Source organism: Echinops telfairi, unplaced genomic scaffold (genome assembly GCF_000313985.2).
Source record: "Echinops telfairi isolate 266 unplaced genomic scaffold, ASM31398v2 ScPeMD7_7458;HRSCAF=8496, whole genome shotgun sequence".
NCBI lineage: Eukaryota > Metazoa > Chordata > Mammalia > Afrosoricida > Tenrecidae > Echinops > Echinops telfairi.
The window spans coordinates 24,811,830-24,824,949 of NW_022111358.1; the positions used below are offsets into that span (position 1 = coordinate 24,811,830).

At 50.9% G+C, this 13,120-nt stretch overlaps 1 protein-coding gene and 1 non-coding gene across 2 annotated transcripts in view; both read right to left on the reverse strand.

The window, feature by feature from the left end:
- The window catches only part of IGF2BP1 (insulin like growth factor 2 mRNA binding protein 1), a 47,937-nt gene that overhangs the window by 7,901 nt on the left and 26,916 nt on the right, over positions 1–13,120 (reverse strand). Inside the window, exons 3-11 of the mRNA XM_004707412.1 lie at positions 11,634–11,682; positions 11,034–11,085; positions 8,255–8,318; positions 5,009–5,287; positions 4,049–4,183; positions 2,475–2,597; positions 2,166–2,262; positions 1,439–1,561; positions 913–1,032 (exon numbers count right to left, since the gene is read on the reverse strand). Coding sequence (XP_004707469.1) covers positions 913–1,032; positions 1,439–1,561; positions 2,166–2,262; positions 2,475–2,597; positions 4,049–4,183; positions 5,009–5,287; positions 8,255–8,318; positions 11,034–11,085; positions 11,634–11,682 — 1,042 coding nt within the window. The remainder of the gene's footprint in view (positions 1–912; positions 1,033–1,438; positions 1,562–2,165; positions 2,263–2,474; positions 2,598–4,048; positions 4,184–5,008; positions 5,288–8,254; positions 8,319–11,033; positions 11,086–11,633; positions 11,683–13,120) is intronic.
- On the reverse strand, positions 10,248–10,376 carry LOC115872955. Its single transcript, XR_004048146.1, has one exon. It is a non-coding gene; the product is annotated as a small nucleolar RNA SNORA9 (small nucleolar RNA).

Below are 13,120 nucleotides of genomic sequence, written 5' to 3' on the forward strand. Positions count from 1 at the left end.
CAACATGAGGACTGTATTCAAGGGTCGCGGCATTAGGAAGGTTGAGAACCACTGCTCTAGAGAGTGGGGGTCCTGAATTCAAATTTCTAAGTTGTTATGTGTCAGTAAGCTTGTTTGTTAACACTGCCACCTGTGCTATTGCCGTGAGAGCAGCATAACAGACCTGAAGCCCACTCACACCACAACTATGAAAAGAGAACAGGGCGCCAGGAGAGTCCTGCAGAGAGACCAGGGCACAGGTAAGGGCAGGCAACGGGGCCGCAGGTGGTGCCTGCAGCTACACTGGGGAAAACGAGTGGTTCTGCCCAAAGGTTTTCAAGGCCGCTGAACCAGACATGGCAGGTGTGTGACCTTCCCAGGCCCTCCGCCTCACTGTTCCAGTCTCTCTTCTCTCCCTGGGGGCCCAGCCGGGAAGATGCAAGGAAACCAACATTTACTTAGGAACACATGTGCTCCAGGCATGGCATGAGCTAGGGACTGTAGCGGCCTCATTTCACAGGGCTGTGACCCCACCATCATGGACTGATGAGAAAAGGGAGGCTCGAGTTACAGAGCTTATGGGAAGGCAGGAGAGGGTGGGCCTGAAGTCAATCTGTGGCAAAGGCTGCCCCCTTCCTAAGACACATCACGGCCTATTTCCTAGCCTAACATACAAAGCTCACAGCTTCAGCAAGCACAACACCAAGGGGCAAGCAAGGTCAAGGGGAAAGGGACACAGCTCCATAGGGGGACAGGTCCCCAACCGGAGACACAAAATCCTCCTGGAATTCTCAAAAAGAGAGAGAGAGAGTGTGTGTGTGTGTATTAGGGGATGGGGGCGGGGGAGGGGGTGTCGTCATGAGAACAGGTGTAGAGGAAGATAAAGACCAGCGCTCTCCCATCCCAGGAACGGAGGTCCACCGAGCAGGTTACCTTGATGGAGGCGCTGGCGAACCGGGAGAGCTGTTTGATGTGCTGCCCTTTCTTGCCGATGATGGCGCCCACTGCCTGGGCAGGAATGAACACCTGCACCATCTCCTGCTCTGGGGCCTGCTGCCAAGACAAGGTGTGTTACCAAGGGGTTCTGTGGGCAGAACCCCCTTCTTTCCCCTGGCCTCAAGGTGGAAGGAATGCAGGGTCCCAATTGCCACCTGGACCAGCGAAGGGCACTACAGGCTCTCTGGTGCTCCCTGTCGAAAAGGAAGAAGCCAGGCCAAGAGCAGGAGCAAAGGAAGGGTGCCACCAGCATCCAGGCCAGCACCCTAGGGTGCCTCCCTCCCTCCCTCCAAGGGGTTGGCATTATGAACCAAGTCAATGCCAGCAGCCAGGAGCCACTCGGGGGTGGGGAGTGGGGAGGTGTATTTCCTCAGACCACCCTGTCCCTGCAAAGTTCCCAAGCATCACCCCCACACACCCATGGAGTTGAACACACGAATCCCCTATAAGACCTTCCACCTACCATAAAGGAGCTGTAGGGGGCGGCTCCAGTGACACTGCTGGGGGGCGGTGGGACAGCACTGGATGAGGCTGGGAAAAGGCCCACAGCAGCCAGATTCAGCCCAGGGATCAGGTGAGACTGCAGCTGAGGAAGGTCATGGGGAGAGGGTCAGCTCACTCAACAGGGCTTGGCCGTCCCTGGTCAGCAGGAGGCCCTGGCTGAACTTGAACTAAGAGTAAACAACCCCAGGGTGAGTGGGTCCAATTGGGAACTAGGTGCACTTGCCTAAAAAACGTACCTACCTTGTGTTCTCCACACGTGTACACACTTAGCAACAGCCAGCCTCACTGGACTGGGAATGAACAACTGTAATCAGAAGAGCCCTCTGCCTTACACCCTTAGACGCTCCTGCTGACTGCTCGGCTTTGATCCTGTTTCATAACATCCCTGTGTCGGGAACGAGAGGCAGGGCCCCTCTGGCTTCCCGCCCTTAACAGTCCTTCATCTTCCTGACCAGGGACCCCCTTTCAAACAGAGGTACCCTCTCCTCATGACAATGCACAGACTCACAAAGTTTAGGTTCCTGGAAGCCTCTGGTCACCACATTTGTCCACCCATCAACCCATGACTGTTTTATACGTATTTCTGTTTAGCGACGTCTGGTTTCATGTAGTGTTGATCCATTAGCACTGAGGATGGAAGTATAGACTCTTCTCAGCCCAGGACCAAGTTTTTCTCAAAGACCTACTTCCCAGGGTGGCAGAATGGCCAGAAGCCCCATACTTAGCTCCAGGCTCTTTGGTGGAGGTGCCCGGGAAGAGAGGTAGGGTGGGGAGGGAAGAAGACTACAGGGTGGCAACAAGAACCAGGGCCTGAACAACTACCCCACACACAGGGCTATGGCCCCGGGCCAGCTCCAGCCATTCTAAACCAAGAAAACTGCCCTTTGTCCACTGGGCTCCACTATTCTCTTTTCACTTCAATTGGCAGAAAACACAGCCACCCACCCCACCCCCCGGCGCACGCACACACACACACGGAGCAGGGGGAGCCTTACGAGGAGATGGTGATTTTTGTCTCTGTGTCTTGCTCCACCTTCTTCAGGTTACGCCCCTCTTTGCCAATCAGGCGCCCCACAAAGTTATTATGGGCCAGAATCTTCAGGGGAACCTCGTCAGCCCTTTAAAGATAAAGAGACCGAAAACGAAGTGACGGGTCAAGAGCGCTTGAAGTGGTAGGGCAAATCTGAGACTCGGTGTTTTCTGGACACATCGCAGCAAACAACAACAACAAAAGCATTAGAGATTACAAAAGTCAAATGAGCATTTGCTTCGGCACAGAGCAGACTAGCTCACAAAAGGAACCTTAAGAAAATCCTCTCACTCACTCACTCTCTAATTCACTCACTCTCATTCACTCACTCACTCACTCTCTCACACTCACTCACTCACTGACTCACTCACTCACTCTCTCACTCACTCACCACTCACTCTCACTCACTCACTCTCTCACTCACTCTCTCACTCATTCACTCACTTTCATTCACTGACTCACTCTCTAATTCACTCACTCACTCACTCACTCACTCACTCTAACACTCTCTCATTCACTCACTCACTCTCATTCACTGATTCACTCACTCACTCTCTCACTCTCTAATTCACTCACTCTCAAAAAAAAAAGAAAACTTTTGAAAGTATTATGTTTGTCTTTAACCGTAGTAGAAAAAAGTACAAATTGTTACCAAAATAGGTAGCATTTCAACATTTTTTACACGTGCAATTCAGTGATGTTAATAATTCCTTTCGCCATGGTGTGAGGCTAATGATTCTTAATCACAGTGATGACATCAGAGGATACGTAGCTGAAAGGGGACCAGACGCCCGGCTCCCATGAGTGCATGTTTTGGTCACAGAGTCTATCGAAGAATCCTAATCAAAAGGGGCAAATGCAGACATTCTCAAGGGATCCAGAGTTTCTGAGCTTCACTGAGAGCTCCTGAGGACCCCCAAAACCACTGCCCTGAGATTATCTTTTAACACCTCAACCAAAAGTACCTCCCCTCCAATTTTCTTAAACCAAACACCAGTTCAGGTGAGTCAGCTATGAAGGTCTGCCTTGAAAGTGATGCTCCTTTGAGATCTCCCTGTTTGGCGCCCCGGTGGCGCAGTGGTTACGAGTTGGGCTGGTAACTGCACAGTCAGCAGTTCGAAACCACCAGCTACCCCTTGGGAGAAGGACAAGACTTTCTACTCCCATAAAGAGCCACAGCCGTGGGAACTCACGAGGGCATTTTTAGCCTGCTTGCAAGCAGAGCTGTTCCCCTGTCTACCAAGCGCTACATACGAGGAAGCTGCCCACGTTGGTGAGAACATTTCATGACCTGGTCAATCCACTGTCCATGAGGGCCCCTCATACGGGGAGTAAAAAGGAGGATTTCCCTGTCCAAGTTAACATGCTGCTTTATCACTTCTAACTACACCTTGGTCTCGGTGCTGCTCAAGGAGGGGGGACTGCAGCTCTGTGTCAGTGCTATTCAGGCGCGGGGAGGCTCTACGGCGACACCTCTGTATCGGTGCCGTTGGAACGTGGGGAGACCGCAGCCCCCCGAGCTCCAGGGACCAGTCTTACGTTTTGGTGTCCTTTGCCTCCTTGTGCATAATCTCCAGGATCATCTTGCAGGCGGAGGAGCAGCCCTCGGGGGTGGAGTGGACGCTGATGGCCTTCTCTGCCGCACCTGCATTCTCCTTCCTGTGCACATCTATCCTGAGGGTCAGGAGGAACGGGCAGTCAGTGAGCCCCGGTGACCCCCGGTCTGCTGGCCCCTCATCTCCCCTCGACCGAGGAACCTGCTCTCCTTGGAACAAAGCCCTACTAAGTGCAGAATCAGAGGGGGAGAGAGAAGGGCCAAGGAACCAGGAAGAATCCGCTTCTCCCGGACTGTCTCAGGCCTGCAATTTCTCAAGCAGAAGGTTGGGGACAGAGCACCCAGTCCCTTGGGGACCACTTGAATGCAAGGGTGGGATTAGCAGGCCACAGCTCCCAAACTGCATCTCCCCTTGTGTCCCCATGGACATCAATGTAAAGGGAAAGAAGATACACTGGTCCAAATGGAAAAGAAAAGGGAGTTATTACGAATAAGGACATAGTTGTATGCCCCCCTCTTTTTCATGACCCTGAATGGAGAGACATCAGTCCACGAAACTAATCAGCTATAGAGATGAGAGGAGGTGGGTTGGCCTGCCCTGTTGTCACCAACAAGCAAACATGGACTCACAGAGCACTGGGGAGGGGCTGACTAACCTAGAGTGGATTTGCTTGACAAGACCGAGTCGTGACAGGACCCTTTTAACTAGTGATAGTACTCAGCCCAGCCAGTACCACCAAGTGGGGCCCACCAGGCCCAATTTACCTCCCCATGTGCCTGCCTCGACCTAGCGAGGCTGGGCTTAGAGGCAACTCCTGAGAGGAGCAAAGAAGATTGAAATAATACCCCCAAGAGGCCGCTGTTGACCCCCCCTCAGCATGCTGCCAAGAGGCACCCTATCTTCCCGGGCACCCGGCCTCCATGGCCCAGCAGGCAAGACTCACTTGGACTGGGTCTGTTTTGTGATGTTGCGGATGGTGGCACCCTCCTTGCCGATGATAGCGCCCACATACTGAGTGGGCACCAGGAGTCGCAGGGGGATGTCCACCTGCTGCTGCTTGGTGGGGGCCCCCGCTGCCACCGGTGAGCCTTGGCGGGGCTGACCCCGGGAGCCAAAGCCTCGGCGTCCATTCTCAGGACCCTGTGCTATCTGCTCATCAGGAATGTAGGAGACCTTCAAGGTGTGGTTCTCCAACTGGTGACCGTTCAGCTTCATGATGGCTCTGGAGACAGAGGAAAGGTAAACAGATCATCCTGGTCTACCCAACCACACAGAAGACCTTCCAGAGGCAAGAGACATTTAACTGAGCTGCAGTGTGGAAACCCGGAAGAAATGGAGCTAGCCACCTGCCCATCCCACTGACCTCCCCACCTCAGATCCTTCCAAAGGAAGCTACCTATATGATCGGGGTTCCTAATGTTTGCTTCGGGCTTTGGGGGTCAACCCAAACCTTCCAGGGAAGCAGATTTCGGATCCCACCAGGAGCACAGAGTCTTCTCTGTCGAAAGAGGAAGCCCTGTCCCAGCCGTAGCTCTCCGGGATCTCCCACGTCTAAGCTAGGGAGCATCCTACAAGTCTGCGCAAGAAGCTTGACAGGGGAGTCACACAGACTTTCTGCATTGGGGGATTTTAAGAAGGGCGAGAACACCCACACTTTACAAGTTCACCATTTTATAGCTAATGACACCCAGTCAAAGGAGCGTGGATTACGTGCAGGCACAGTGAACCCAAATGCCCACCCTGCCCTAGCATACCCTAGCGGACTGTGGCCGAGGTACTCGGTGGAGTTAAGACACCAGTATTCACATCTCTGCCCCAATGCTCACAGATACGCAGTCGGGGTGATTCAGAACCACGTTGAATCTAGACCCAAGTTGTGTGTTCTATAAAGCAAGAAAGGGACACCTGCCCTGCCTGTTGTACAGCTCATGCGTTTAAGTCTGAGGGTCAACCTGGAGCTGTTCTTATTGTATGGTGTGAGGCAGGAGTCCACTCATCCTTCTGCACATGGACATCAAACGATCCCGGCACCAATTACCAACTCTTGCCCGTTGACTTTTCTTGGCATCTTTGTCCAAAATCGGTGTATCATAAAAGTATGCTTCTTTGTAGATTCCTGGTTCTATTCTATGTGTCCCTCTAGATGTGTCCGTCTTTGTACCAGTGCCACACTTTCTTAGTAACTGTAGTTTTGAAGTTGAGAAATACAAGTTCTCTTTGCTGTTCTTGTTCAGGCTTGTTTGGCTGTCTGGAGTCTCTTGAACTTTAGGACGGATGTCATTTGAGAGGAAACACTGCCTACCTCATAGAAGTCATGTGAGAAATTAAGGGGTTGACTGTTTTTATACCTACTGAGGCTGGCACCTTCCCGGGTTAAGGACACTAGGAGCCAGAGATCTGTCCCCGAGGAGGCATGAGTTTAAAGATGAACCGGGAGGCTGAATGAGACTGAAGGGAAGGGGCAAGCCGCCCCCCACTCCCCCAGGGCTGACAATGGTTCGAACCAGACACCATCAAGTAGGAGGAATAAGCCAGGTGTTGGCATGATCTTACAGCCAGGCAAAGGAGTGGAGATTGGCCACAAGGGGCAGTAGAGATCTACATAAAACTTTGCACCCAGGTAAAGGGTTCTCTAAAACAGCGGTTCTCAATCTGTGGGTCCAGATCCCTCTGGGGGTCAAACGACCCTTTCACAGGGGTCGCCCAATTCATAACAGCAGCAGAATGACAGTGATGAAGTAGCAACGAGAATAATGTTATGATTGGGGTCACCACATGAGGAACTGTATGAAAGGGTCACGGCATTAGGACGGTTGAGAACCCCTGCTCTGAAAGAAAATGGTGTTTGAAAAAGTATCACTAGATCAAGGTTCATGGGGGCGCAAAAGCAGCAAAAACACCATCAAAAGAAAAATGTGGCAAAAGGCCTCACACAGAACCAAGATGTGGATATAAATGAGCAAATGCAAAAATGTCAGGGGGTGGGAATCGTTCAACCACCGTCCAAGAAGGTACTAGAACACTAGTGGACATAGAGCCTCGACAAGCATTAAGTGCAGGCGTGATAACCCATGGACAATGTCAGATGGCCCAATCGGCAAGGTCAGCACAGGCTTACTTGTGCTTACGTACGAATCTGAAGTGAACTGCCGCTATCTCCACCACATCAGAGCTTCTGCTTCTAGGTATTGCTGGCATGTGCGGTGCCCCTCACAGCACGGTCCTACAGGCTCAAAGTCTCTTTTCAAATTTACAATCCCTGACAAAGCAGAGTAGCCAATAAGCAAGGGCGTACCTGTGCTTACCTTGCAGCATAGTGTGGTGAAACCACTCACTACAGATTAGTAGGTAAATACAAATCTTGTTTATTGGGTACCTCGTGCCTGTTCACAATGGAATAAAATGCCTGCTCCCTAGGAGAACGTTAGAGAATCTGGTTTTTTCCCCCTTCTAAAATTCCCTCGGTTTCCTCTCATCGTCACTAGATGGCGCCATCAACACAGCAAAGGGCCCTACAGGCAATTTATCAGGGAACCAGCAGAAGCCAGTCACCCCTCTCCTTACAGGGCCTCTCACCACCAAGAGCCTCTAAAAGACAACCATCTTCAGGCCACGCGGTGGATGCAGACTCATAGGGACCCTATAGGACCCGGTAGAGCTGCAGGAGCAGAGAAGCAAACCCCACTGAGCGAGTGTGAACTGCTGACCCTGCAGTTAGCGGGCCCAAGGTGTAAGCACTTCCCCAGGGAGGTCTTCCCTGTCTGCAGCCACAGCCACCACCACCCTCCTTTCAATGGATTTAGGCGCCCTGAGACGCTATAGGTCAGAATTTACTTGATGGCAGTAAGGTGAAGGGTTTTTTGAGTGGTGTAGTGGCTGCTAAGTACAAGGTCAACAGTTCAAAACCACCAGCCTCTTAGTAGAACGAAGAGGCTTTCTACTCTCATGAAGCGTTATTGTCTGGGAAACCCACAGGGCCACTGAGTCAGAATTGGCTTGACGGCAGGAGGTTGAGTTTGCTTTTTTTCAATGGATTTGCTATCGGTCCTGATAAGTTTCTGGGTCTTTGAAATCACTGAGCCAATGGACAAGGAGGAGACACACAAAATCCCCAAGAGGGAGTCTGGAGGTAGACTGGGTCCATGCTGTGACTCCTCCCCACTCCCAAGGCAAAGTGTGTCCCACTCACTGCCTGGTCTGTTCCCGGTTGGAATAGGTCACGTTCACCACTGCTGTCTCGCTCTCCGTGTTGACTGGGAAGCAAAAAGAAACCAGGGTTAGAGCAGTAAAATCTGAAATGCCCCCAAGGACTCCCCCCCAGGGAGTTTCCAGCTCCCCTTGTAACCTCAGTTCTTCTGCATTGTCAGGTCAGGAAGGTGTCTAGCAAACTTCCTGAGTTTGTAAAATGCTTGAATGAAAAGACCAAACAGTTTACTAGCTTATTGATTAACTTTCTTTGACTTCCCTTTTGTTGTCTTCCTTATTCATCTCCCAAACGATCTGGGTAGATGATAGGGTGTGGTCACCATTATCAGCAGCTCTGTTCCCTATCTGAAAGATACATTTATCCTTGGGAAAATGCCGTATATACTCGTGTAGAAGCTGACTTTTTCAGCACGTTTTTAATGCAGTTTTGGGCGCCTCAGCTGATATCAGGTCGGCTTAGACTCGAGTTTATACGGTAGTTAAAAATCAGCACACACTGGCTGAGTTGTGGAAGCAAACATTCCGAGAAATAGTTCGCACGGAGGTAGCTGACGAGACTTGGGGGACCTAAATCTATTCAAGGAATGTATCCCCCAAATGCAGTAAGTGTTACCGCTGCAGTCCCGAATCACAGCAACCCTGTGTGAAACAGCCCTGCTTGGTCTGGGCCATCTTTACCATCTTCCCTTGTCTGACACCCTTGTTGCGGCCATTGTGTCAATCCATCTCCTTGAGGGTCTTCCTCTTTTACACCGACCTTCTACTTAACCAGGCTTGAAGTTCACCTGCATGGGCTGGTTATTCCGGATAGTGGCATCCACAGCGGGGAGAGACCACACACAGGAATTTTGTCTGGTTAATTTTATCTTGACCTTCTCAGGGGAAAAGATGTCTTTATTCCAGCCATCATGCCCATGGACATAGACACACGGGGCCACTAGAATTTCTTAACACCAGCCATAAACTCCATGGTCCCTGTGTGTATAGGCAGCCTTTGGACTTCCATTTGAGCCCCCCATAAGCCCTGTCCTGTAAGGAGGATGTGTTGGGGCCAGCTAGCCTGAGAACAACCCAGTCTGGCTATTTACCTCTTGCTCTAAATCAACGAAGTGAGCCTTGAGTCTTTTGCATCTGTGCCTTGTGAATTAGGATCTCTTGAGCCTGGTCAAAAGAGCCCTGGTGACACACTGGGTCAAGTCCTCCACTGCTGAGAGGTCGGTGGTTCAAACCCACCAGTCACTCAGAAGAAGACCCTGTCTGCCTGAGATTTTCAGGCCCGGTCACTCGAGGGCGCTGTTCTACTGATTCATAGGGTCACTGCATCAACGGAGGGGCGTTTGCTTGTTCATTTCCTGGATTTTAAGTTTGGAGCCTGATCAACCCTGGGGTGGCCAGCTCGGACAAAAAACAAGCTCCTGTCCCCACAGCATAGAGAAAAGGGCCATTGGCCAGAAAACCGCGGAGCCGCTGCTAACTGCCGTTCATCAGCCCCTGTCCGTGTCCCTGGAAATGGAGCCGCGATTGACGAACAGAGAACTCTGTCTTCGCAGAATGCCCGTTCCAGTAATATGCAAAACACCTGATATTAGTAGGTGATGAGTACCCTGGAGAAAAATTAATCAGGGGCGGGGCACACTTCACCTCGCGAAGAAAGTGGCGCTTGAGCAGCCTTGAAGACATTCATGTCAAAACGACCAAATCAAAATGTGTCTCATTCTAATTTCTCCGGGTAGCAACTATCCCTCCAGATGTGGTACATGAATAAATCCTAGTGTGTCTACAGAAGCCCCACCCCCACCCGACCCCACACTGCTCTGCCCCGCCCCTTCTTGGCCCCACTGTAACTCGGCCACTTGTTGCCGCTGTGCACAGCATTATACAGTAGCTACTAAGCAATCACCTGTGTCCTGGGTTGGTAATAGTTAAACTACAGGACAGGTGGGTTGACTGAGCACTTTACCTACGGGCAGGTGAACATCTGTCTGAAATGTCTACAACCTCGCCCCAGGGATGGTGCTGAGCAAGGCCTCAAACTGTTTCAAAACCGTTCTGGCTACAGGAATGCGCTGGGTCACTCCAGACCCAGGCCCGCTGGAGGCTTGCGGCAGGCCGGTGCATACGGCAATGCGTTATAAAATCATTAACAAGTGAACTCCTTCCACAGGGAACTTGGAGGTGAACCTTTAAGTCTCAGGCATGGTAATTCCTTATGCATTGGGGATCCCTACATCCCAGCTAGTATCTTGTCTACCCCCAAACCAAGCTCTATCTTATGTTCAACTGAAACTACCCCATCTGTCATTTAACTTCAAGTCTTCTAAAAAGGAACGTGTTTAATGTTGGCAAAATGAAGAAAGAGCAAGACATTTTATGACATGGCGTGTGCCTTTTATTTTTCTCCTGATGTGGACCCACTCTTCAAAAGAACCACAGACTCGTGCGGGTTGAATGTCCAACGTCCACTCTTAAAGCTCTTTCTAAGACTCGAAGATTTCTATTTTCACGTAGAATGACCGCTAGGAGCCGGAGGGCTCCAGACTGGGGAGAACTGACTTTGCTCAAGCCTGTCCTTAAGCAGCAGCGACACAGGTTCCAGAGAAAAGCAGCCAAGTTCAAGCCAAGAGCCTGGGTCTCCCATGCTGCCACACCACATCTGGACTTCCATCTTTGGGTGTTCCAATTAAATGGGGTGCGGGGCAGGGATACAGATCAGATCCCCAAAGTCTCCCAACACCCAGCCTGTCCCTTCTACCGGCTCTTACCTTGTTCGCAGTTCTCTACTGTACCATACTGAGCCAGAAGACTGTCCAGTACCTAGACAGGAGCAGAGAAAGGAGGGTGGGTGCTCCCAGAGCTGCCCTGAGCAAACACCTATCACTCTAGAGCAATGGGCACAGGCAGAGCCTCAGAGGAAGTCAGCATTAACCTGCTCACTCTGCCCTTTCTGGGTCGTAATGCTAATGGTGACACCCCGGTCGAGGGGCATTTTTACAGGAATATATTCAAGTACTACAGGAATCATCTTGCTTTTGGACGCTGACTGGGGTCACCTGAGCCCCTATATCAACTTGTAATGCCACCAAGCCTGGGGCTCACACGTACCCTGTCAGGATCCCTACTGCCTCTCATGTCAGCACCAGACTATGGGGCTTATAACAGGACGTCCTGGATAAGAAAACGAGACACACACACACACACACACACACACACACACACACACACACACACCACCAAGGCCACCTGAGCACTAACATCGGGCCTGCTCCAGACTCAGGAGACCTCCTGCGTCACCTGTGCTGATCCAGACTCACCTTCTCGTTCCCCAGCCCCAGGCCCAGTTAGAGGTCTCCCCAAATACTCACCTCCCATCGGAGCTGGGGTGGAATGTTCCGGATCTGAATTTTCCGACTCCTGAAAGGAAAGAGAACAGGGTGAGAGAGACAGGTCTGGCTGCATTGTCAGGCCCCGTGGCCCGAAGCGTCTCACCCCTATCCCAATCCAGATCTCCCTGACTTATGCTCACCAGAGCCAGTCTGGGAAGACCAGATGGTAACCTTTGGGGAATGGAGATGTGAGATAGGAGTTAACTCACCTTAGAGTCAAAGAATTCCACACTGCTGCCGCAAACAGGAATTGGAACTCCTACGCTCTGAGGACCTGCTGGCCTCTTGGCTGTAAGTTGGGCTGCTAATCACAAGGTGAGCAGTTCGAAGTTACCAGGCACACCACACCACAGGCCAGACTTTCTACTTCTAGAGAGAATTAAGTCTTGGAAACCCACGGGGGCAGGTCTATCTTGCCCCTCTGAATCTGAAGTGACTGTTGAGTTTGGTTTGGGAAGGACTGGAGTCATATCTTTTCCTCAATGCTGGGACTCTCTGTCTCCCTGATGTCCTCAATAGAGTTGCCTTCTAGTTCCGGTTATTCAGGATGCATTGAGAATACACAGCCAACTACAGGACTGATAAGTCACTTAACAACCCTTTATTATTATTATTATTTTAACAACTCTTTATTTGGAGCCCGTTCATGGTCTATTCTGCCCTGGATTTTGCCTGGATGCTGGGGACACAATGAAAAAGTCCTTGGCCTCAAGGTGGTCACAGTTGATTAGGGGAGACATATATGCAAACCAGTAACAGCAGGGTAATAATAGTGGAGCGGTGATAAGCTTGCAAAGATGTAGTTTATATCTCTAGGTCCATTTACAAGCCGTGATCTTAAAAAGGTGATTGAACTTTTCTGAGGCTTTGTTTCTTCCCTTGTTAAACAGGAACCATGTGTTCACAGAGGGTATTATTATTTAGAAAACTTTTCTAAATAATAAAGGGCTTGGAGTAGAAGCACCTAAATAAAGGATATTAATCAATGTGTGGATAGATACTAAAGTCAGAGGAATGAACACAACACACACACACACACACACACACACACACACACACACACCGCCTCAAGCTGCTCCTTGCCCCTCACTCCTAGTTACTGATACTTCCTCCCCGCCCACCCTCCTCGTAAAATGCCTCTTCAAGCCAGCGCTTTCCCTGAGGAAGGCTTTCACCATTGCCCCCAAAGCAACTGGCCCACCACCCAAATCGATGGCCTAATCCCCGGACTTAAACCATTGAAATTAATTTGATCTGTGTTGGTCAATTATCATTTGTGCCTTCTAGGCCAGAGACACATTCCTATTGGCGTGAAGGAAACCTACAAAACTGAGCTGGCGGAAGGAAGGGAATCCAATTCGGTCCCCTAACAGTGCCGGTGGGGTTGTCTTCTGATCAGACCACCTACGGCTTCAGCCTCAAGCCTCCCTCCTCGGTCAGCTCTCATCAGGATCCCCAGGGGGGAC